Source organism: Mustelus asterias, chromosome 6 (genome assembly GCF_964213995.1).
Source record: "Mustelus asterias chromosome 6, sMusAst1.hap1.1, whole genome shotgun sequence".
NCBI classification, from domain to species: Eukaryota; Metazoa; Chordata; class Chondrichthyes; order Carcharhiniformes; family Triakidae; genus Mustelus; species Mustelus asterias.
This window is the reverse complement of record NC_135806.1, coordinates 108,060,041-108,086,114: the sequence shown is the minus strand read 5'-3', so window position 1 is coordinate 108,086,114 and position 26,074 is coordinate 108,060,041. Positions and strand designations below refer to the sequence as shown.

Here is a 26,074-nt window from a genome sequence, read left to right as displayed (position 1 = left end):
ACTGGTGTATTATGTTCAGTTCTGAGTACCAGACTTTGGGAAAGGTGTGAAGGCATTCGAGAGGACACAGAAAGATTCACGAGAATGGTTCCAGGGATGTGGAACTTCAGTTCGATGTGTAGATTGGTAAAGCTGGGACTGTTCTCCTTGGAAAAGAGAAGGTTAAGAGATGTTCAAAATGATGAGGGTTCTGGACAGAATAGATAAACTTCAATATTGGGAGGACAGCTGTTTCGAATTTATATGAATAAGAAACCAAATTATAAATGATACTAAACTAGGAGGACAGAAATGATAAAAGAAAAACACTGCGGATGCTGGAATCTGAAACAAAAACAACAACAGAAAATGCTGGAAAATCTCAGCAGGTCTGACAGCATATGTGGAGAGGGAATAGAGCCAACATTTCGAGTCGAGATGACCCTTCATCAGAGCTCTATTCTCTCTCCACAGATGCTGTCAGATCTGCTGAGATTTTCCAGCATTTTCTGTTTTAGGTCAGAAATGAGTTGGACAAGATATCTAAGTGGGCAGAATCCTAACAGATGAAATTTAGTGCAGATAAATGATAAATGTTGCACGTGGAAAGAAAAATATATTCCACGAATATTTTTTGACACAGTTACAGGCGAAATTGAAAGAGGTCTAGGCGTCTTAGTCAACTAAGGAGTCGTAGTAAATCAAGGTATTGGAGCATAGTCACCAAAACACCGACCACGAATGCTGATTTATTAGCTGGTGAAGTCACTGGAGATTTTTGCTCATTTTCTACAGGTGGATGCCATGGCAACCATTTTGGAGATAGCTGCATCTGAGACCAGTGAATCCATGGTGACAGATGAATCACAGGAAACAAAACAAGATTCTGCGTTCGATGACAATGACGATGATGATAATGAAAAATCAAAGCTTGCAGACTACTTGAACAAATTTAAGGTAGTTTTGAAAAAATGGCAATGTTCTTTCCATCTTGCATATGTGAATTCCTAATCATTCCCCACCCAGGAAAAATTTGTACAAGGTGACAATGGAAAACTGTCCCGGGAGAGTCGGAAATCACTGTTACATTAAATACTCCTTTCCAGTATCCCTAATGTATAACTTTGTTTACGAACCTAATCTCAAACCTTCATAGATAGGCCTTTATGCAGTAACAACTGAAGAAAATGTAGTTTTATGTCTAATGTGATTTTTTTTTAACACTGCCAATATCCTGAATATCTGCTGGTGTAAAATGTGTTTCTGACTTTGAAGGCTGTTTTCCTCAGGTTTTTTTGATTGAGATTGCTTAATATTCTCTCACAACAAACTAAAGCACTTGGTAACATTGCATTGGCTCATCTTTTAATTAAAAAATAGTCTGGAGCGACACTGCTCTGATCAGGAAATTATTTTTTCCCCCAATTTGTAACATTAGTATCCTTTACAAAGCAATCATTAAGTACCTAGCCTTTGATTTAAATGGGAAATAGTATGTTGAAAGGCAAAGTAAGATCCAAGGCCTTGCATTTTTGCTCTGCAGGGATCTGCCACATGTCGTTATAGATTTTTTGGGGTCAATCATAGTTGTGTTGTCAACAATGACAACTCTTCTTAAAGGCCCATATGTTGTGCTGCGTTGAGCTACTTCTAACTGACCGGACTAGTGCACCAAGATACCCTGCGGTTAATTATTAATTTGCTGTTGTGTTGACACTCGATTGCAAAGCAAGATATAATCACATCCTACTGACTGAGAAATGGGATTTAGTCAATAAAAGGAACAACAATACATTAATTTTGTAACACTATTCTATCACAAGCTGTGTATGAATGAGAAGGTATGAAGCATATACTATATTTCAGAGAAATGTATTTAACCAATCAGTTGGTTTGTGCTCGTAACCTAGAAAGAAGCTTGTATTTAATATTTTGTCATTGCTCAGGCCTACCTACATTTGAGCCTGTTGAATGTGATATTTTAACAATTTACTTTATTTTTAATATTCATAATTGCATGAAGTGAAATTCAATTATTTTCATAAAGACAGCTCATTACTTTATTTGCTGCAAGTACATAAGGGGAATAAGTGCCGGTTTATGATGCTGTGTACTGTTGGAACATATATTTATTTCGTTTGTTTTCCTGTAACTGCCACAATCCGAGGTAAACAATGCAAGGCCTTGGATCTTACTTTGCCTTTCAACATACTATTTCCCATTTAAATCAAAGGCTAGGTACTTAATGATTGCTTTGTAAAGGATATTAATGTTATTAATTGGAGGAAAAAATAATTTTCTGATCAGAGCAGTGTCGCTCCAGACTATTTTTTGATTAGAAGATGAGCCAATGCTATGTGACCAAGTGCTTTAGCTTGTTGTGAGAGAATATTTAGACTCAAAAAGTGCTTAATCTTTCTGCCTGTTGAAACTGATGAACCCTCTGTGGAGTGACGAGAAACCTCCAACTTAAGTTAATACCTGAGCTGCCACTAAACGCTAGGGACAATATTTTCCTCTGTTTGCTAAAGAGTAGGTGTGAGCTAATACGCCACGAGAGAGTACCGTTGGATGTTTGTGTTTCATCACTGTGAACGTTAGTGAAAAAGTCAGGAAAATAATTGATCATTTCATAAAGGAACACGCTTAACATTTTTCAGTTGTGATCAGCTGAGTGTTTTACTCTTGGTCAGACCCACTGTTATTAAGTTTTAAGGAATATGAAGATTTCAAAGTGTGATCATAACAGTGACCAAAGTGAGTAACGCAGTCTCATTCAGTGGGAGGGTGAGGCAGTTTGTACAAACCAGATGCAGCTTGTGCAGAGGTGCAGAGGGAAAGTGGGTGGTAAGTGTGGGAATCTCTGGGGATTTTATTTTGTTTTTTAATTAGTGCCCCGGTTGAGTGCAGAGCAAATCCTAATTGTGCAGCGTTAGTTTTAGTAAGTACACAGAATCCTGCTGGTAAGAATCATAGAATTATACTGCATGAGTTCCCCACTATCAACATCCTGAGGGTTACCATTGAGCAGAAACTGAAGTGGACCAGCCGTATAAATACTGCTGACTACAAGAGCAGCTCAGAGGTGAGGAACGAGGAATTGTGCGGCAGGCAACTAACCTCCTGATCGCTCCCCCCAAAACCTGTCCACAATCTAAAAGCACAAGTCAGGAGTGTGATGGAAAACTGTCCACTTGCCTGGATGAGTGCAGTTCCAACAACACTCAAGACATTTGACACCATCCAGGACAAAGCAGTCCACTTGATTGCTACCCCTTCCACAAACATCCATGTACCACTGACGTGCAGGAGCAGCAGTGTATACCATCTACCACGGCAGGAACTCACCAAGGCTCCTTAGGCAGCACCTTCCAAACCCAACTGGAAGTTCCCCTCCAAGGCACACACCATCCTGACTTGGAAATGTATCACCACTCCTTCACTGCTACTGGGTGAAAATCATGGAACTCTCTCCCTAACAGCACTGTAGGTATACCTACACTGCAAGAACTGCAGTGGTTTAGGAAGGCAGTTCACCACCTTCTCAGGGGCAACTAGGGATGGATAATAAATGCTGGCCTGGCCAGTGACGCCAGCATCTCTTGAATGAATAAAAAAATCGTAACTATTCGCCACTACTATCTGCTTTGTGCCTCTTTGCCGACTTGTTTCCATGCAGTTAGTGCCCCTTTAATTGCATGGGCATTAACTTTACTGACATTTTATCAAGTGCCTTTTAAAAGTCTAAATACCAACATCAATTGCATTATTCGCATTAATTCGCTCCATAACTTCATCGAGAAACTTAATTAGGTTAGTTAAAGATGGTCTGCCTTCAACAAATCCATGCTGACTTTCAGTTATTCACCCATATTTTTAAATGTGCAACTTAATTTTACCCATTGATGATACAAACCTCGGAACAATTGTAAACTGTGAGGAGGACAGTGCACAACTTCAAAAGGACATAGGTTGTTGGAGTGGGCAGATAGATAGTAGATAAAGTTCAATACAGAGAAGTATGAGGTGATTCACTTTGGTAAAAAAGAGCATGGAGAGACAAAAAATAAAGGGTACAACTCGAAAAGAGAATGCAGGAGCAGGAGGACCTGGGTTTAAACGTGTTTAAGTCCTTAAAAGTGGCAGGACAGATGGAGAGAGCAGTTAATAAATCATAAAAACTCTGGGCTTTATTAATAGGGGGATCAAGTACAAGAGCAAGGAGGTTATGCTGAAATTGAAAACACTGGAATATTGTGTACAGTTCTGGGTGCCATACTATAGGATGTGAACGCATTGGAAAGAGTGCGGAAAAGGTTTACAAGAATGGTTCCAGGGATGAGAAACTTCTGTTATGAAGAATGATTGGAGAAGTTGAGACTGGTCTCCTTGGAGAGGAGGAGGCTAAAAGGAGATCTGATAAGAGAGGTGTTGAAAATCATGAGGGGGGCTAGACAGAGTAGATAGGGAGAAACAGTTCCCACTTGTAAAAGGATCATGAACGAGAGGGCACAGAGTTAAATTGATTTGCAAAAGAAGCAAATGAGATGTGAGGAAAATCATCTTCACCTAGCGTCTTGTTGGGATCTGGAATGCACTGCCTGGAAGTGTGGTGGAGGCAGGTTCAACCGAGGCATTCAAGAGGATGTTCGATGATTATTTGAATAGAAAAAACATGCAGGATTATGCGGAAAAGGCGGGAGAATAGCACTGAACCATAATGCTCGTCTGGAGAGCCGGTGCAGACATGACGGGCCGATTCCCCATTGACTGACCAATAGTTACCAGGCCTCCTTACCTTTTTTTAACAAGGGTGTAACATTTACAACCCTCCCATTCTCTGGCAACACCTCCATATCAGGAGAGCATTGGAAGATTGTGACCAAAGCATCTGCTATTTGCATCCCTCACTCTCCTCGGCAACCTTGTGTGCATTCCATCCAGACCAAATGACTTTACTATCTTGAGAGCTAGCAATCTCTAAAGTGCTTGCACTTTATCCAATTTCAACCCGTCCAATTTCTCCACTCTCTTCTCCTTTATTGTAACATTGTCAACATCCTATACGTTAGTGGAGACCGGTACAATGTAGCCATTTAGACCCTTCCTCCATACTATATGATCTGAATCAGCCCCGCCATTCCTTTGACTATCCTTTTAGAATTTATGTGTGGAAAATAATTTTGAGTTCCCTTTTATATTACCTACAAACCTATTCTCATAGTCTCTATTTGCCTGTCTTATTTCCCTTTTCCACTCCTCCCTCTATTTGTTGTATTCAGTTTAGTTCCTTACTTACATTAACACGGCAATGAAGTTACTGTGAAAATCCCCGAGTCACCACACTCCGGTGCCTGTTCGGGTACACTGAGGGAGAATTTAGCACGGCCAATGCACCTAACTAGCACCTCTTTCGGCCTGTGGGAGGAAACCCACGCAGACATTGTGAGAACATGCAGACTCCACACGGACAGTGACCCAAGCTGGGAATCAAACCCAGGTCCCCACCGCTGTGAGGTAGCAGTGCTAACCACTGCGCAACCGTGCCACAATTATTGCCAATTGCCACTCGGGGCGACACTGGCACAGTGGTTAGCACTGCTGCCTCACAGCGCCAGGGACCTACGTTCGATTCCCGGGTTGGGTCACTGTCTGTGTGGAGTTTGCATATTCTCCCACGGGTGCTCCGGTTTCCTCCCACAGTCCAAAGATGTGCAGGTTAGGTGCATTGACCATGCTAAATTCTCCCTCAGTGTACCCGAACAGGCACTGGAGTGAGGCAACTGGGGGATTTTCAGAGTAACTTCATTGCAGTGTGAATGTAAGCCTACTTGTGACACTAATAAATAAACTTTTTTTTACTCAATTATGATCAAGGCCCTCTTTTGTCAGTTTCTCTTTAATCTCCACATAGATAATCAGCCACAGTTCTCTATTTTTGGAGGCCTTCCTTTTCTTTTACAGGATGTGTAGAGTTGGTCCCCAAGCAATCTCCTCTTTTTGAAAAACTCCCATTACTTATTTACTGTTTTACCCTGCCAATCTCTGATAACAATCCATCGGAGCCCAAATCCCTTATCCCCTCATTAGCCATCCTCTAGAATCATAGAATCCCTATAGTACTGAAGGAGGCCATTCGGCCCATCAAATCTGTACTGACCACATCCCACCCAGGCCCTATTCTGATAACACCACACATTTACCCTGCTAATCCCTCTGACACTAAGGGGCAATTTAGCATGGCCAATCAACCTAACCTGCACACATCTTTGGACTGTGGGAGGAAACAGGAGCACCCGGAGGAAAACCACGCAGACACGGGGAGAAAGTGCAAACTCCACACAGACTGTGACCTGAGGTCGGAATTGAACCTGGGTCCCTGGCGCTGTGAGGCAGCAGGGCTAACCACTGACTGTGCCACCGTACTTGACGCTCTAGTGGAGTATTATAACATTTGATTTTTCCATGTCTTTTTCCATTACTACTCATAACCCAATATTGTGATTACTGTTTCCTAACTACTCCCAGAGTGAAACATGCTCCACTTGCCCAATTTCATTCCCTGGGATTTGGTCCAGCACTGCTTCCTTCCTTGATGGACTACATACCGATCAGAAAAGCATGTAATAGAAGCATTATTGTACCCATAAATCTACATATCTCTGGCTTGAATATACTCAATGACTGGGGATCCACTGGTTCTGGGGTAGTAGATTCCAAAGGATCCACGATCCTCAGAGTGAAGATATTTCTCCTAATCTCTGTCCTAATGTGTTGACCTTTTAATCTGAAACTGTATCCCTGTGTTCTAGATTGCCCAACCAGGTGGATTTTCTCAGCATCTACCATGTTTCAATTAGATCACCTCTCATTCTTCTGAACTCCAGGGAATATAGGCCGAGTCTATTTAATATCTCTGCATAGAACAAACCCCTCTTTCCATGAACCAGTGTAGTGAACCTTTGTTACATTGCCACAAGTACATCCTTTCTTGCGTAACCAGATTAAAACTTTCACCATGATCCAGGTGTGGCCTCACCAATTGCTTCAAGTAGAACATCCAGTCCCTGTCAATATAAACATTTCCCAGTCTCTCACCATTCAAAAAAGAATTTAAAAAAATTTTCTGACCAAAGTTGACAAATCACACCTTGCCACAATGAATTCCATTTTCCATGCTCTTGTTCCAATCTACGTGTCTTTTTGTTCTGTTTCTCCTTTCTCCTTCCCTTTGTACTGTTTCCTGCAGAGGAGTGGGAGTAGACTCATGAAGTATAAACACTGGCATGGACCAGTTGAGCTGATGGCCTGTTTGCTTTATATTCTTCTATATGTATGTGTCTGGTTTTTTTTCTGCTGTCCCTTTCCTCTGATGTCCCTTTCTGGTTTAATCTGGTGATCTCTTTCTCTTTTTCTGATTCACATGCTATCTTTATCTCTCTCTCTCTCTCTGTTTCTCACAATCCCACGCTCACTCTCTCTCTCTCACTCTCAAAGAACAAAGAAAATTACAGCACAGGAACAGGCCCTTCGGCACTCCAAGCCTGCACCGACCATGCTGTCCGACTTAACTAAAATCCCCTACCCTTCCGGGGACCATATCCCTCTATTCCCATCCTATTCATGTACTTGTCAAAAGTCACTACCGTATCCGCTTCCACTACCTCTCCCGGCAATGAGTTCCAGGTACCCATTGCTCTGTGTAAAAAATCTGCCTCGTACATCTCCTTTAAACCTTGCCCCTCGCGCCTTAAACCTGTGCCCCCTAGGAATTGACTCTTCCACGCTGGGAAAAAGCTTCTGACTATCCACTCTGTCCATGCCTTTCATAATCTTGTAGACTTCTATCAGGTCGCCCCTCAACCTCCGTCGCTCTAGTGAGAACAAACCAAATTTCTCCAACCTCTCCTTATAGCTCATGCCCTCCATACCAGGCAACATCCTGGTAAATCTTTTCTGTACCCTCTCCAAAGCCTCCACATAGAACATAGAACATTACAGCGCAGTACAGGCCCTTCGGCCCTCGATGTTGCGCCGACCAGTGGTACCAATCTAAAGCCCCTCTAATCTACACTATTCCAATATCATCCATATGTTTAACCACTTGAACGCTCTCAACGTTGACGAGTCCACCACTGCTGCAGGCAGGGCATTCCACGCCCTTACTACTCTCTGAGTAAAGAACCTACCTCTAACATCTGTCCTATATCTCTCACCCCTCAATTTAAAGCTATGTCCCCTCGTGCTAGCCAACACCATCCGAGGAAAAAGGCTCTCACTATCCACCCTATCTAATCCTCTGATCATCTTGTATGCCTCTATTAAGTCACCTCTTAACCTTCTTCTCTCTAACGAAAACAACCTCAAGCCCCTCAGCCTTTCCTCATACGATTTTCCCACCATACCGGGCAACATCCTGGTAAATCTCCTCTGCACCCTTTCCAACACTTCCACATCTTTCCTATAATACGGCGACCAGAACTGTACACAATACTCCAAATGTGGCCGCACATCCTTCTGGTAGTGTGGCGACCAGAATTGAACACGAAATTCCAAGTGCGGCCTCACTAAGGTTCTATAAAGCTGCAACATGACTTGCCAATTTTTAAACTCAATACCCCGGCCGATGAAGACAAGTATGCCGTGTGCCTTCTTGACTACCTTCTCCACCTGCATTGCCACTTTCAGTGACCTGTGTACCTGTACATCCAGATCCCTTTGCCTATCAATACTCTTAAGGGTTCTGCCATTTACTGTATATTTCCTATCTGTATTAGACCTTCCAAAATGTTTTTTCAATTATTCAGTATTACCTAGTTTGGTTTTTCTGATTTATTTTCTTAGCTTGTGTTTTTCTCTGGCTCACATTCTTTCCTCTCTTTAGACTCTTCCCTATTCGCTCTCTTTCTCCTCTGTCTTTCTTCTCCTCTTCTCGTTTTCCCCATCACTTTCCTGTTTATTCCTATAAATGTCTGCAGGATGTGAAAAGTGCAGGCGCCTGATAAAGATTTGCTGGATCCACAGCAATGGCAGCTGGCCATTGGGAAGAATTATGTTAAAACCATTGCAGAACAACAGGGAGTAAGTAGATCAAGTTGTGGTGATGTGCTACAGATCATTCAGGGAATCCGATTTGCTGTGACAACATGCAATTTTACATTCATGTTGTAGCCTGAAGCCATAGATGGTGATGGTAGAATCTAGGCTCCAATGTTCTTTCCATCATAGCATCTCTTCTGCTCTGAGCACCTGCCATTTGTGTGTGTTTGGAAGGATTTTAGGTTGAGGCTCAAGCTGTTTTCCACGTAATGAACTCTTGGCTCTTCCTCTGACTTAGAGGCAGGGGCGCTACCCACTGTGCCACAAGACCTGTTCCAAGTGAGTCAGGACCATTACACAAAACGATAATGGACCTGGAGGAAGTGGGTTCTTGGCAACTTCCACAAGCACTGATCAGGGTCTCCAATCTAGAGGTATTCTCTCCAAGGTGCATTTCTTCCGTTGCCACTATTTACTCATTCTTTTGTCTTTTTCATTGTTTGATCTTACTCCCTGTTGTTCTGCAGTGGTTTTAACTTGATTCTTCCCAATGCCACTTCAGACAAAGATCTTCTGTATCATGTATCATAAAATCATATATGGCTACTGTTAGAAGGAGGCTGCTCTCAGCAAGAGGCACTCAACCTTCCTTTTTCCCATAAATCTGCACTTTATTATGCTTTAGTTAACTATCCAATCCCCTTTTGAAAGTCATCCTTGAATCCGACTTCACCGCACTCTCAGACAGTGCGACCCAGATCCTAATCATTTGCTGCATAAAAAAGTTTTTTCATGTCATTATTGCATCTTTTGCCACTCACCTTAAATGACAAGGTGGTTCTCAAACTTCTGCCAATGGGAACACTTTCTCCCTATCTAATCAATCCTGATTCCTCGTGATTTTGAGCACCCTATCAAATCTCCCCTCGAACTTCTCAATACTAAAGAGAACAGCTTCAGCTTCATCAATCTATCCTCACAACTGAAGCCTGTAATCCCTGTAACTATTCCCGTGAATCTTTCCTGCACCCAATTGAAGCTGAACAAATGTTTTATGAAGGTGCACCATAACTTCCTTGCTTTTGTCCTCTCTGTTTCCATTTGTAAAGCTCAGGATCACGCATGCCTTTCCATTAACAGTTTTAACACCCACATTCTCTCTCTTTGATTGATGTATATAATAGTTTTCCCTGACTCCCATTCCCATCTTTGTCTCTCCATGTTTCCACCCTTGCTAAAATTGTCTTTATCTATCAGTCTTTAGTTCTGGTGACAAATGAATGTCCAGAACAATGTAACCTGTCTTTTTTCTTCATCAGTCCTGAATGATCTCTGCATTTTTGGTTTTATTAATAGCATAGTTACTTCCTTTGAAATGAATGCTCCTGTTTATCTTACTCTTGCAGACAAACTCTTCTGTTTAGTTCAGTAATATTGCTTTGATTAATTTGTCAGGGATCAGGAGAGAGAAAGGTTGGTGCTGATGCCAAGAACTAATTGCTTGGCTCATAGCATTCACAAATTTCCTTACGCTTTGTCGGTTCCTAATAATGTTTCTGTGCACCTCATTGTAGAGTAATGGAAACTCCTTTCTAGATTTATAGTCTACAGGTAGTAACATATATCTTTGGTTCCTTCAATAGAAACTTTATGCAGAGCTAGAGTCTCTTGCAAAGATTGAAACGGAAAGTCTAGTGACTCTGACAGACAAGTTTGTCAAAGAGAATCTCCCATCGGCTGAAGCTGGCGAGATCCTTAATTACGAGAAGAGGTTGGAAAAGTGGGAAGAAGAACGTGCTGCCCTGATTCAGAGAGAGAAGGAGTTGAGAGAGAAGGCTCGCCAAGAGAGAGAAGCCAGACAAGCAGCAAAAGCCACATCTTAAACCTAGTTATGCTCCATCTTTTGTAGAAGTGACCATGTTGACCTGCTGAGTTGATTAAATTGTACCATGAATTGCAGCACATGCGTATTTTTTCATTCTTTATCTAACATTATAAAGCAATAGAAATAATTTGTTGAGTCTTGCTGCTTGATATTTGCAAAGCTGAAATATGCATTTTCCACAAGCTAATTCAATCTGAAACATCTGTATATAACACTTTAATCTCACTTTAAAACGTAAACTAACATATATGAACTGAAAAATAAAAAGGCAGTGATTTGCAGAAAACCCTCTGATTAGCTGTTATATTAAAGAGGATAAATATTTTCTAAAATGGTCAGAAACAACCTTACAGCCATGTGGAGAATACAACCTTCATAGTGTCAAGAAGCAGGTTAGAAACTCCAAAATATTTTATGAAGTTCGCCTAGACCCTAACTTTTACATTTGATTTTGGCATTATGGTGAGCATAAGGTGTTTCACTCCAGGTGTGATTCAAGTGACCCACTAGGAAGCTTTTATCAAAACAAACTTTATTTAAGAGCACAGTTAGAATATAACAAAAATAATTAGCATAACCTTTACCTTTTAAATGCTTAAACATGACAAAGTATAATTCTTAACAGCTGGGTATCTCTATTGTTCTAATTTAGCAATATCCCCCACAGACATGAATCCCTTCTTTAGAACCAGTTAGAACAGAAACCAAAGATACTTACATAGGTGCTAGATTTCCAGCCTTTTGACACTTCGGAAGAGCGATCCAGACAGATCCCTGCCTCTAATTCTCATGCAACAACTTCCAGAGAAAGTGCCACCCCAACAGTAGAATCTCAGAGGAAAAGGCTTAATTCTCAGCAGATTCCAGTCTCCATTTAAAACAGAGCAAGGGATACAGAGAAAGCAACCTCTCTCTAAAAATACCAAAAGCAGACTGCCTTGAGTTCTCTGTGAAAGCCTAGCTGTACCCAGTCATATGACCTTATTCAATCAACCTAATGAAGCCTATTCTGCAATATCCCAGGGGAAAACACAAAACAACAGAGCCCTGCATTAATTCAGATTTTAAAAAACACTGCTTCACTTGAGATCAATTATGTTGCTGCAGTAACAATACAGAGTTCTGGATCCAGTCAATATGGTTCTGATACAATGGAAGGGACTAGTCAACACATGCAGCACAGAATGACTAGAATACATTTCTTAAAGGCACAGTATTGTCAGAATAGAAAGCGATCACCCTTGACACAGGTGCCCCACAAGGCTGTGTCCTCAGCTCTTTACTATACTCCTTATACACCTATGACTGTGTGGGCAAATTCCCCTCCAACTCAATTTTCAAGTTTGCTGATGATACCACCGTAGTGGGTTGGATCTCAAACAATGGCAAGACGGAGTACAGGAAAGTGATAGAGAATCTGGTGAACTGGTGTGACGAAAATAATCTTTCCCTCAATGTCAACAAAATGAAGGAGATAGTCATAGGCTTCAGGAAGCATCATGGTGAACATGCTCCTGCATACATCAATGAGGACGAAGTAGGTATGGCCGAGAGCTTCAGGTTTTTAGGTGTCCAGATCATCAACAACCTGTCCTGGTCCCTTCGTGCTGACACTATAGTTAAGAAAGCCCACCAATGCCTCTATTTTCTCCAAAGACTGAGGAAATTTGCCAAGTCCACTACAACTTTCACCAACTTCTACAGATGCAGCACAGAAAGCATTCTTTCCAGTTGTATCACAGTTTGGTATGGCTCCTACTCTGTCCAAGACCGCAAGAAACCACAAAGAGTCGTGAACGAAGCCCAATTCATCACCCAAACCAGCCTCCCATCCATTAACACTGTCTGCACTTCCTGCTGCCTCGGAAAAGCAGCCAGCATATTTAAGGATCCCACGCACTCCGGACATATTCTCTTCCACCTTCTTCCGTCAGGAAAAAGATACAAAAGTCTGAGGACATGTACTAACTGACTCAAGACTTCTTCCCTGCTGCCATCAGACTTTTGAATGGACCTACCTCGCATTAAGTTGATCTTTCTCTGCACCCTAGCTATGACAGTAACACTGCATTCGGCACTCTCTCCTCTATATACGGTATTCTTTGTATAGTGTGCAAGAAACAATACTTCTCATTGTGTACTAACTAATACATGTGACAATAAATCAAATCAAATCAGTTAGCAGTTGTGATATTCTCTCGTTATTTACAGGGCTGTAAAGTTCTAGCAATGTAATGCAAATCTCAGATGAAAAGTTAGTGTTTTGAATTATTGCAAGAGAATATCATTATTAATAAATGGAATAAGCTATTATTCGAAAATGATTCTCAAAGTAACTTTATCCTTGAAGGTATTATTTATCGATTAATTGTGTAAATTGAGAGAGGTGGATACTCAGTGAGAGACTGGTGTCCTCGTGCATCAGTCGCTGAAAGTAAGAATGCAGGTACAGCAGGCAGTAAAGAAGGCAAATAGTATGTTGGCCTTCATAGCAAGAGGATTTGAGTATAGGAATAGGGATGTTTTACTGCAGTTGTATATGGCATTGGTGAGGCCACACCTGGAGTATTGTGTGCAGTTTTAATATCCTTATCTGAGGAAGGATGTCCTTGCTATAGAGGGAGTACAGTGAAGGTTTACCAGGCTGATTCCTGGGATAGCAAGTCTGTCATATGAGGAAAGTTAGGTTAGGATTGTATTCATTGAAGTTTAGAAGAGTGAGAGGGGATCCCATAGAAACTTATAAAATTCTATCGGGATTAGACAGAGTAGGTTCAAAAAGAATTTCCCGATGATGGGGGAGTCCAGAACTAGGGGTCATAGTTTGACTCTCACTGCCACAGAAAGTAGTTGGGGACAAAACATTGTATGATTTCCAGAGGAAATTAGATATAGCTCTTGGGGCTAAAGGGATATGGGAGGAAGGGGGGAAATCAGGATATTGAATTTCATGATCAGCCATGATCAAAATGAATGGCGGAGCAGGCTTGAAGAGCCAAATGGCCTATCCTGCTTCTATTTTCTATGTTTCTAATTGTCTTTTATGGGGTAACGATGAGCTTAAAAATTAGATAATCCCCCTTTATTGGACCATATTTTCAATTTTATTTCCAGTTAAACCATGCTAAGTGTATGATTCAAGCCTGATTCAGAGTGTTTCTTAGATCAATTGATTCATGGTTTAGGTCAAACAAAAGAACTAGCAAACAATAGTCATAAAATAGAAATGCTGGTGTTCAGTTGTTTCTTATCGTACACTGATAAATCATGGCCTTTTATTTGACAATTTTAATAAGTCATGGATGATGCACACAATATAAAATTCTGGCTTGCTCCATTTTATGTTCTTGCACTGAGCTGTGTGTTCAATAGCCTTGATGTATCATCTCTATCAATTTAAAACAAACCAGCTAAGCCATTTCTGCTAATCATTGCAAGACCACCCTGTCCTCCTCAAAAAGATCATTGAGTGGGTTCTTCAGGGAAATGAAAGCAAGAATGTGTATTTATTCTGAGGAGGGTGGCTCTTCGCCATCTCCAAAGGGCAAACGAAGGTAACAGGGCCGAGGCCCAGAGTACAGGATATGAAGATTGAAAAAAGTAAAATCAAAAATGAGATGAAACAAAAAGTGATGCCAAACTTCTTTTCTAAAAACCTTTGGCACGTATGAGGAAGACAGTTAAAAGTTTAAGTATTATTGTCACAAGTAGGCTTACTGTAATGAAATTACTGAAAACCCCCTAATCGCCACACTCCCTTTGGCATTTTTCACAGGTCATGTTTAGGACTAACTTTCTTTTATATCCTGCATTCACTTTTGTACGTTGTTAAATAGTAGATAGACACCTGCAACACATGGAATACTGATGATCTTTTGGGTAGATAGCACCATTTTATGCAGCATTGACACAAAACTAGGAAAGCACAAGATTCAATCCTGACTGTGTGATCAGTCAGACCTGTTCGGGTACACCAAGGGAGAATTTAGCATGGCCAATGCACCTAACCAGCACGTCTTTCGGACTGTAGGAGGAAACCCGTGCAGACTCCGCACAGGCCGTGACCCAAGCCGGGAATCAAACCCAGGTCCCTGGGGCTGTGAGGTAGCGGTGCTATCCACTGTGCCACCCCCACAGATCTGGAGAGGTAAGGAATTCTGAAGTTTTAGATTTCTAGGAGAGAATGTATTTTAGTCAGAAACTAATGCAAGTCTTGGTTTCAATACATTGGGGAGAAGCAGTATAGAGATGAAGAATGTTTGGGATTGCTAAACTTAATATCTTACCTCATTAATCATCAAATCTCCAGCTGCCAAAAAAATAAACTGCTTGAATATTAATCTGTGGTTTGTAACTTTGCATTTCAGACCTTTTTGTTATCCGTCTAGACTAATATTGAGGCTTTGGCTGGTTCTGTATATTTTTTTTCTCTATTCAGGTGAATGTACTAGAAGTATATCCGTAGATACTTTAACTTCTCCCCCAATTTTCTTCTGTCCTCATTGTGAAGCCTTGTATCACAATATGTGTACACAGGCTCTAACAGGCTTCAACTATCTCCAACAAGTGGCAAGCTTAGAACATAGAACAGTACAGCACAGTACAGGCCCTTTGGCCCTTGATGTTGTGCCGAGCTTTGTCCGAAACCAAGATCAAGCTATCCCACTCCCTATCATTCTGGTGTGCTCCATGTGCTATCCAATAACCGCTTGAAAGTTCCTACAGTGTCTGACTCCACTATCACAGCAGGCAGTCCATTCCACACCCCAACCACTCTCTGAGTAAAGAACCTACCTTGGACATCCTTCCTATATGAACCATGAACCTTATAGTTATGCCCCCTAGTAACAGCTACATCCACCCGAGGAAATAGTCTCTGAACGTCCACTCTATCTATTCCCCTCATCATCTTATAAACCTCTATTAAGTCGCCTCTCATCCTCCTCCGCTCTAAAGAGAAAAGCTCTAGCTCCCTCAACCTTTTCTCATAAGACCTACCCTCCAAACCAGGCAGCATCCTGGTAAATCTCCTTTGCACTCTTTCCAATGCTTCCACATCCTTCTTATAGTGAGGTGACCAGAACTGCACACACTATTCCAAATGTGGTCTCACCAAGGTCCTGTACAGTTGCAGCATAACCCCATGGCTCTTAAACTCCAACCCCCTGGTAATAAACGCTAACACACTATAGGCCTTCTTCACGGCTCTATCCACTTGAGTGGCAACCATAGAAATCATAGAAACCCTACAGTGCAGAAGGAGGCCATTCAGCCCATCGAGTCTGCACTGACCACAATCCCACCCAAACCCTATCCCCACATATTTACCCACTAATCCCTCTAACCTACATATCTCAGGACTCTAAGGGGCAATTTTTAACCTGGCCAATCAACCTAACCCGCACATCTTTGGACTGTGGGAAGCAACCGGAGCACCCGGAGGAAACCCACACAGACACGAGGAGAATGTGCAAACTCCACACAGACAGTGACCCAAGCCGGGAATCGAACCCAGGTCCCTGGAGCTGTGAAGCAGCAATGCTAACCACTGTGCTACCGTGCCGCCCCTTCAGAGATCTGTGGATATGAACCCCAAGATCTCTCTGTTCCTCCACATTCCTCAGAACCCTGCCGTTGACCCTGTAATCCGCATTCAAATTTGTCCTACCAAAATGAATCACCTCGCACTTATCAGGGTTAAACTCCATCTGCCATTTTTCGGCCCAGTTCTGCATCCTATCAATGTCTCTTTGCAGCCTACAACAGCCCTCCAACTCATCTGCTACTCCACCAATCTTGGTGTCATCAGCAAATTTACTGACCCACCCTTCAGCCCCCTCCTCCAAGTCATTGATAAAAATCACAAATGGCAGAGGACCCAGCACTGATCCCTGTGGTACACCGCTGGTAACTGGTCTCCAGTCTGAAAATTTTCCATCCGTCACCACCCTCTGTCTTCTATGAGATAGTTACTTATCCAATCGGCCAAATTTCCTGCTATCCCACACCACCTTACTTTCTTCATGAGCCGACCATGGGGAACCTTATCAAACGCCTTACTAAAATCCATATATACGACATCAACTGCTCTATCTTCATCTACACACTTAGTTCCCTCTTCAAAGAATTCAATCAAATTTGTGGGGCAAGACTTCCCCTTCACGAATCCATGTTGACTATCCCAGATTAAGCTGCATCTTTCCAAATGGTCATAAATCCTATCCCTCAGGACCTTTTCCATTAACTTACCGACCACCGAAGTAAGATTTACTGGCCTATAATTGCCAGGGTCATTTCTATTTCCTTTCTTGAACAGAGGAACAACATTCGTCACTCTCCAGTCCTCTGGCACTATCCCCGTGGACAGTGAGGACCCAAAGATCAAAGCCAAAGGCTCTGCAATCTCATCCCTTGCCTCCCAAAGAATCCTAGGATATATCCCATCTGGTCCAGGGGACTTATCGACCCTCAGGTTTTTCAAAATTGCTAATACATCTTCCCTCAGAACATCTACCTCCAGCCTATCAGCCTGTATCACACTCTCATCCTCAAAAACATGGTCCCTCTCCTTGGTGAACACTGAAGAAAAGTATTCATTCATCGCCTCTCCTATCTCTCCTGACTCCATGCACAAGTTCCCACTACTGTCCTTGACCGGACCTAACCTCATCCTGGTCATTCTTTTGTTTCTCACATAAGAGTAAAAAGCCTTGGGGTTTTCCTTGATCCAACCCGCCAAGGACTTCTCATGCACCCTCCTAGTTCTCCTGAGCCCTTTTTTTTAGCTCATTCCTTGCTACCTTGTAACCCTCAAGCGACCCAACTGAACCTTGTTTTCTCATCCTTACATACGCTTCCTTTTTCCTCTTGACAAGACATTCAACCTCTTTTGTGAACCATGGTTCCCTCACTCGGCCATTTCCTCCCTGCCTGACAGGGACATACCTATCAAGGATTTGTATTTGTTCTTTGAACAAGCTCTACTTTTCATTTGTGCCTTTCCCTGACAGTTTCTGTTCCCATCTTATGCCCCCTAATTCTTGCCTAATCGCATCATAATTACCCCTCCCCACACAACAGCAGTGACTACACTTCAGGGGTTTATGGACATTCTGTGACCGTGATAAGGAGCTGCAGAAATGGAAGTTATTTTCGTCTTTAGCAAGAGAATCTCAGAGACATCCAGAGGTGTAAGCCCCAGAAAGTAGGAACAGGATTATCTGATTGTACAGCTTTGCATTGAACTATCACTTGGCAATGTGTTAAACAGTGCAGGCTGATAAAGTCATGGAACACACATTATTGAAAGCTTTCCTACTGAATACAGTGGGTGTCAGTTCAAAATGGACCAACTGAGATTTGGAAAGAATTTTGGGTAATGCATTGGTTAATAAAAATAATAGGTTTATAACACAGAGTTAGCTAAGTTATTAAAGGCAGGGAGTGGGTGCTGTAAAATGGATGTTATTGATCAGCTTTCCATTATAATACTTACCCGACATCTCCCTTTCTGTTGAAGTCAATGGAATGGAAATTCATGCAGGAGGTATAATGTTTCTCTACTTTTCCCTTAATACCTCAGTTATTCCCTGTGGCAAGGCATTTCTTTCTCTAATGACCAGATAAAGATAGTTTTCCCAATCTCTCTTTTCACTCTGGTCATAACTTTAAATTGATGACCCCTCGTTACTTAACATCTGACCAGAAGAAACAGTCTTTTGCCAATTACTCAATCAAAATCTCTTCACGATTTCAAAAACCCATATTAAATTTCCTCTTCATCTTTTCTGCTCCATTATGAGTAGTACCAGCATCTCAAGACTGAAAGCTATAATATATCATCCAGGTGAACCTTTACCATACACTATGGCTTTAATGCTCTTTCTATAACGGGGGTAACTATACACTGTCCTTTTAACTGTGGCATAACCAATGTTATTTACAAATTCATTATTATTTCTTTATACTTGTTCCCTACCCGTGTTTCTAAAACTCAAAATTCTATTTGCCTTTTCAACAACATGTACTTCCCCTTGTAGGGAATTGTATATTTGAATTCCTCAGCCTTCTTGTTCATCTGCATTCTTCATTATCTTTTCATTCAACATATGTTTCTGTTCTTTGTTATATCTCCAAAAACATATCACCTCACATTTATTCACATTAAAGTAGACCTGCCATCTATCTGTCAATTCTGCTAACCGGCTATGCACTCCTGAAGTATTTTGCAGTCTTCATTGTTTGCTAAAAGCCCCTTTCTCTCTACTTATCTTCCAAAGTTCTTCCTCATGCTGGCTGTTCCATAGGGCAGGGTTTTCCGGCCCTACCTGCCGCTAGGATCGTTTGATCTTGCTGAAAGTCAATAAACTTTAGGCTGGTCTACTGCACCCCCTGCGGCAGGTCCCGCCATGGCAGAGCCGGAGAATCCCAAACATAGACTTTCAGTATCTTGTCCAAACAGGCCTTCTGCCAACGTGAGTCTAGTCGATGGATGTTGGTAGTCCTATCAACTATGTCCTCACCTGATATCGACATGTACACTTTCTATAGGTGGTAGTTGAGTATTGATCAAGAGTGCAAACCCTAGCTATATTTTCTTCTCTTGCCAAGATAATGGGGCCAATTGTATTGCTCCTGCTGTCACTCAGTTGAAATCAAATTTAAAGTTTACCTTTCTATTTTGTAAGTTATTTCTATCTTTTACCCCCCAGTGAGGAGTTCAAACCCCACTCTAGGACTTGAACACATAATCTAGCTTGGACTTCAATTACATAAAAACATCATGCTTGTGGAAGCAAAGGGTGACATTACAGCCAATCGACAGTAGCAAGTCAGATAGGTACCTACTTCTTTTCTTTATTGTGGTTCACAAAACTTGGAGAACTTTGGCTCTGAGTTGTGAAACTCGGGTGAACAAATATTGCACAAGTTTTAAAATCTAGTGATTATGTGCATTTATTCAAAAAAACTTCTTTAAAAATAATTTAGCAGGAGATATTCTGAGATTCAGTAGAAGGAACTCATGTTAACAAGTGATTTATAATGTCCTCAGGACATCACAAAGTGTTCATGAGCACTTGAATGCTAATTTGATGCGAATTCTTCATAAATGAATGAGCACGTCTGTTACCATATTCAGAATTAAAATTGAAAGTGTAGAGAAATGAATTACAGTACATTTCCCCTTAAGGATGATGTATTTAAATTAGAAGTTGTTCATTGATTTTCAATCGTGAATAGCTTTTGAATTCAGATAAAATGTTTTGTTAAAGGAAATATTTGACTGCATCAAAACTGATTATTCAATGCTTTAAATCACCTCCTTTCCATTTTGCTGAGATACTTTTATTGAAAACCATTGTGGATTTTTGTATAAGTATAAAATGAAGTTTTTTTTTACAGATGCAGGTTTCAGACACATGGGGAAATATTGAGCCTGCGTTCGCTGTCCGAGTGAATGCCGGCGGGGGCTCAAGATCTGGAGTCACAGTTCTCACCATCGAGAATAGGATTTCGGATCTTCTCCGCCCCTCGCCAGCAAGCTCATCAGGTTCACGCCTACTGATTTACATCGATTTCCATTCATTTCAATATTATTAACCCCCTTCCCGCGCTTGCTGTATCTTGACCTTCTGCCATATCGTCAAACCATGCCGGTGTGACCAGTTTCTCTGGAGAGAAACATGTCAGTTTTCTCACCAGAAACAAAACTCTGTCATATTTTGGTAAGATTTCACCTATATTTTGCATTAAAACCCCCACTCAAATGATACTAACAGGTTCTAATCCAATGATATAAACAGTGGGTTGTGAATATTATGTGCAAGTTGCCATTTGAGGGGTGAATCAACTCGTGGGCCAGCAGGCAGCTATGAGGGAGCATTAGCAAGCAGGCTTGGCTGGTATTCTTGCCCAGCCCTCATTAGCTTATCACTGATTTCCTGACCAAAAAGGCCGGAATGTCAGTGAGAAGGGAATATTTACGTCTTAACATAAGATATCAGGAAGAAGCAACTTGGGCCCCAGAGAAGCAGCCCTCCGCACGAGGTTAGTACTCCAGAGGGACATCTAATCCAGAAGGAGAGGAGGACATGAATCAAGGGAGGCCCAAGGTTTCCTTACGGGTTTGGACAAGGACTCCAGCTAGTTTTAGCCAGCAAAGAAACTCAAAAAAAAGTTTCAAACTTTCCTTCTGGGGCCCTGCATGGTACTGGCTCTGTTCCTGGCTGCTTGGGTTGCTGGAGAAGCAACCACTGCTCTGCCACTCCGGTCTCAGGTGAGAATGGCAGATTGGGCCCTGATGGTGCCAATTCATTTTCTTTGAAATTGTAATGGAATAGAGCAAGCTCCACATTACAGTTTAACTGCCTCCCACCATGTGGAAGCTGAAAGCCACTCTGAAATCTTAATTTCCCAACCTGCTTTTACCCAAAGCTGTTAAAGGACAGAACAAGGTCGTTAAGAAATATTGATAAACGTGCCTATCCTCTGCCTTTCTCCATTGATATTTTGAATTATGAGAACAACCTAGTGAATTGTATCTATTCAATGGTTTAGTTCAATACCTACTCTCCAAATAAATTCATGTATAAACTCTAGTTGCTGCAATATAAATTAAAAATGTCATTTGTATTGTGTCTTTTGTCAGAAGTGAAACAAACCACAAAATTCTCTCCTTGCAATAGGTTTCACATAATTAAAGTAGTATAAAGTATGTTAATGTAAGGAATGAGATCAAAGTTCAAAGCAAAAACAATTGCTGATCTTTTAACTATGCAGCTATTTTTAAGAGTAGAAGATTAAAATAATGTCCCACTGTAAACAATTTAGAGTTACGGGTTGCACAATGGACAAGGCATAGAGATGTAACTGAAACTTTGCGATTGCTGCAAGATTGTATTGCAATTGAAGTAACAAAAGTGTCACAGCTCAATTTGACTTATTTACCTTTAGTTTGTTATAATGGTTTGGGCTACGATGATGGCACAGTGGTTAGCACTGCTGCCTCACAGCGCCAGGGACACAGGTTCAATTCCTGCCTAGTATCACTTTTGGTGCAGAGTCTGCACATTCTCTACATGTCTGCGTGGGTTTCCTCCGGGTGCTCCATTTTCCTCTCTGAAAGACATGCTGGTTAGGTGCATTGGCCATGCTAAATTTTCCCTCAGTGTACCCAAACAGGCACCGGAGTGTGGCGACTAGGGGATTTTCACAGTAATGTCATTGTGGTGTTAATATAAGCCTACTTGTGACACTAATAAATAAAAACTTAAAAACTGATTATAACAGAATATACTTCAAAATAGAATAACCAACAAATCATTCTAATTATAAATCATTTAATCCCACCAGGGGTGAAACCTCAAGCATGTGGTAAGCTTAGCCTGTAAACACTGGACTAATCTGAAATGATGTGCTGCAGCGAGGGCTCTTGAATGATGTACCTTCAGTAAAAATACTTTCTTCTTTTTAACTGTCACGTTAGAAATGATTTGATCATATTGTATTAAATCTTAAGTGTTTCTGTTGAGGATCCTTCCTATCTTTACTGAGGATGGTGTTAAGTCATCAATCTTTGCAATATCATACCCCTACTGTGTTGGCCATGCCCAAATTATGGAACAAGAAATAGAATGCACATATATAATTTAGGCACAGGAATAGGCTACCTGGCAACTGGAGCCTGCTCCACCATTCAATATGATCTTGGCTGATTGGATCATGACCTCGATGCCATTTTCCTATAACCCTTTGACTGCCTTATTAGTCAGGAATCTATCTGCCTCTGCCTTCAAAATAATCAATAACCCTGCCTCTACTATCTGGAGAAGAGAGTTCCACAGACTCATGCCCCTCTGAGAGAAAAAGAAATCTAATCTCCGTCTTAAAATGGGAGAGACTCTTTATTTTTAAACTCTGTCTCTTCCCCTGGGGCAAACATTCTCTCAGCATCCACCCTGTCAAGTCCTCTCACGTGTTTCCAATTAGCCCATCCAATGTACTCCCTCTTAAAACAATCTACACCCTACCCTATCATTGCAAAGTCTAGATTGCTCATATTCACATCGCTGTGGTTTCACCTGTCATCCCAAACTTCTCTTGTTTCGTATTTCATTAAGTCATTCTCATCATCATGTATGCTCTGTCTATGGCTCATAAACGTGTCTCTCTGTCCAGAGACGGTCTTTTCATTTTCCAATAACTTCCTTCAATTTTTAAGCCATCAGGCATTGATAGTTTCTTCCTCCTCTTCCCCTATTTCCTTCAATTCTTCACTCTGCAACATCTCTTACAAGTCTGTTTCCTTTTGGGATGAGCCCTGCCTAGACTCTGTCTTTTCATAATTTTATGCAGCAAATTTCTAGGTTCATTCACTTTCCCAGCACTTTGTCATTTGTTACTTTTTCCTTCCAGCTCATCCTTTCCATTCTCCTCCAAACTTGCGTTTCAAAGCTATTTAGCAAGTTTCTCTCCTCCCTCTGTAAAGTCCAAGTCTCTCATCCATACAAACCAACATCCCAAATCAAGCTCTATACAAAGTGCTTCTTGAGTTGTTTATTTAGCTTCCTGGTTAGCAACTGTCTAATCACACTGAATCCAGACTTTCCCATTGCTATCCTTGTTCTTATTTCTTTGTTCAAACTTCCATCTGCATACATTATGCTTTATAAATAATTGGATTCTTGAACCTGTTCTAGTTCTATTTGGTCTATGAATATATGAGTATTTCATGGTGATTTTGAGATATGCATCACGTTGGTTTTACCAATGTTCACTTCGTTCCAAAATTCATGCCGTTTTAAAAAAAAATTCATTTTTCAGATGTGAGTGTTGCTGGCACTGCCATAATTTGTTGCCCATTCCTAATTGCCCTTGAGAAGGTAGAGGTGAGTTGCCTTCTTGAACTGCTGCAGTCTATGTGGTATAGGTACACCCACAATGCTCTTGGGGAGGGAATTCCAGGATTTTGACCCAGGAACAGTGAAGGAACGGCAATATATTTCCAAGTCAGGATGGTGAGCAGCTTGGAGATGGAAATCTAGCTGGTTGTATTCCCATGTGTCTGTTACCTTTGTCCGTCTAGGTTGTAGCGGTTATGGGGTTAGAAGTGCTGTCAGAGGAACCTTTGTGAGTTCCTGCAATGCATCTTGTAGATGGTATACACTGCTGCCACAATTCATCAGTGGTGGAGGGAGTGAATATTAGTGGATGGGATGCCAATCAAGTGGGCTGCTTTGTCCTGGATGGTGTCGAGCTTCTTGAGTGTTGTTGGAGATGCAACTATTCAAACAAGTGGATAGTATTCCATCACATTCTTGACTTGTGTCTTGTAGATGGCTTTGGGAAGTCAGGAGATGAGTCACTCACCACAGAATTCCTAGCCTCTGACCTGCTATTGTAGTTACAATATTTATGTGGCCAGTCCAGTTCAGTTTCTGGTCAATGGTAACCGTCAGGATGTTGAAAGTGGGTGATGCAGCAATGGTAATGCCATTAGATGTCAAGAGATGATGGCAAAGTTCTCTCTTGTTGGCTATGGTCATGGCCTGGCATTTTTGTAGACTGAATGTTACTTGCCACTTGTTGGCCCAAACCTGAAGATTGTCCAGGTCTTGCTGCATTTGGGTATGGACTGCTTCAGTACCTGAGGAGTCGTGATTGGTGCTGAACATTGTGCAATCAGCGAACATCCGCACTTCTGATGGAAGGAAGATCATTGATGAAGCAGCTGAGGATGTTTGGGCCACAGGCATCCCCCTGAGGAACTCTATTCAAAATACAACCATGAACACTACCCTGAGTAACCCTGCTGTTACTAATCTAGTTCGGAGTTCTTGTCATTCTTGCTTGTTACAAGTGCTTTTTCATCTGAAAATCTAACTGATGTTATCATTAATTTCCCCAATATTAACACCATTTTTGGTGACTTGAGATGCTTCTTTAATCATTGCTTCTGCATAGACATTGAAGAGAACTGATGATAAACAACACCTTTATCTCATTCTATGCCAATGATATTTAACCACCTTTTAAAGAACTTAATCCAGTCATCCTCAACTGCATTTGTTGTATTTAATATTCACCACTGTGCTGGAATATCATTTCTAATCTTGCTCAGACTTGCACATTTTAAACCAGTGTCTTCTAGATATATCTTTGGAGTCCAGGTCAACTAACCTGATGGCCCTTTCAGCATATTAAGTTGCTTGGCAATTCAGCAATTAAGATCATATTTCTTACAATGGTCTTTCCTCCAATAATAACAAATTCTGATTTAAGAGTCTCTCCTCATAACTTGCAACCCAGTCATCAAACCTCATTTCACTGTGGCTCAGCGGGCAACACCATTACGTCGAATCAGAAGATTGTGCGTTCAGAATCCCACCCTGGACATGAGAGCTCAAGCACTCATGATGCTCCACTGCCGTACTGAGAGTGTTGCACTGCTAGAGATGCCATCTTCCAGATAGGATATTGGACTGGGACCCCCATCTAAGGTGGATGCAAAAGATCCCATGGTACTATTTTGGAGAAGAAGAACTGGGGGATTATCACTGATTCGTTGGCATAATATTTATCCCAGTCAATATCAAGAAAGCAAATTATCTGGTCACTGTCACATTAGGGGATTTTCACAGTAACTTCATTGAGGTGTTAATGTAAGCCTACTTGTGACATTAGTAAATAAACTTTAAGATCATTTTTGTGCGCAAACTGGCTCCTGTGTTTCCTACATTACAATAGCGGCTACGCTTGAAAAGTAGTTTATTGGCTACTGAAGTGATTTAGGATGCCCTGGTGTGAAAGGTAAGACCATCGAGTCTTTCTGTTATCTCTGAATCCTCCTATCTTCAAAACACTAATATTAAACATTATTGTGTCTTTAGAACATGCTAGAGAACTCTACAGCCATTGATCCTATCTGAAATAAATCAAAAAATGCTGAAGTACTCAGTTCAGACAGCATTTGCAACTTTTCAGGTTGTGATTACCTTTCATCAGAAGTCAGTTCCTCTCCAGATGCTTCCTGACCCGCAGAGCACTTCCATCAATTTTTGATTTATTTCAGTTTTCCAGCATCGACAGTATTTTGCTTTTGTCTTACGTTTAAAATGTAGTTACTACTTTGTGAATGAATGTGCAATGTCGCACAAACAAGACACAAGTATG

The 26,074-nt window shown here is 41.4% G+C and overlaps 1 protein-coding gene across 1 annotated transcript in view; it reads left to right on the top strand.

Annotated features, from left to right (window-relative positions):
* The window catches only part of mrps27 (mitochondrial ribosomal protein S27), a 94,205-nt gene extending 83,228 nt beyond the window's left edge, over window positions 1-10,977 (top strand). The window contains exons 10-11 of the mRNA XM_078214892.1: window positions 775-936; window positions 10,662-10,977. Coding sequence (XP_078071018.1) covers window positions 775-936; window positions 10,662-10,901 — 402 coding nt within the window. The 3' untranslated portion in view covers window positions 10,902-10,977. The remainder of the gene's footprint in view (window positions 1-774; window positions 937-10,661) is intronic.
* The last annotated feature ends 15,097 nt before the right edge of the window (window positions 10,978-26,074 follow it).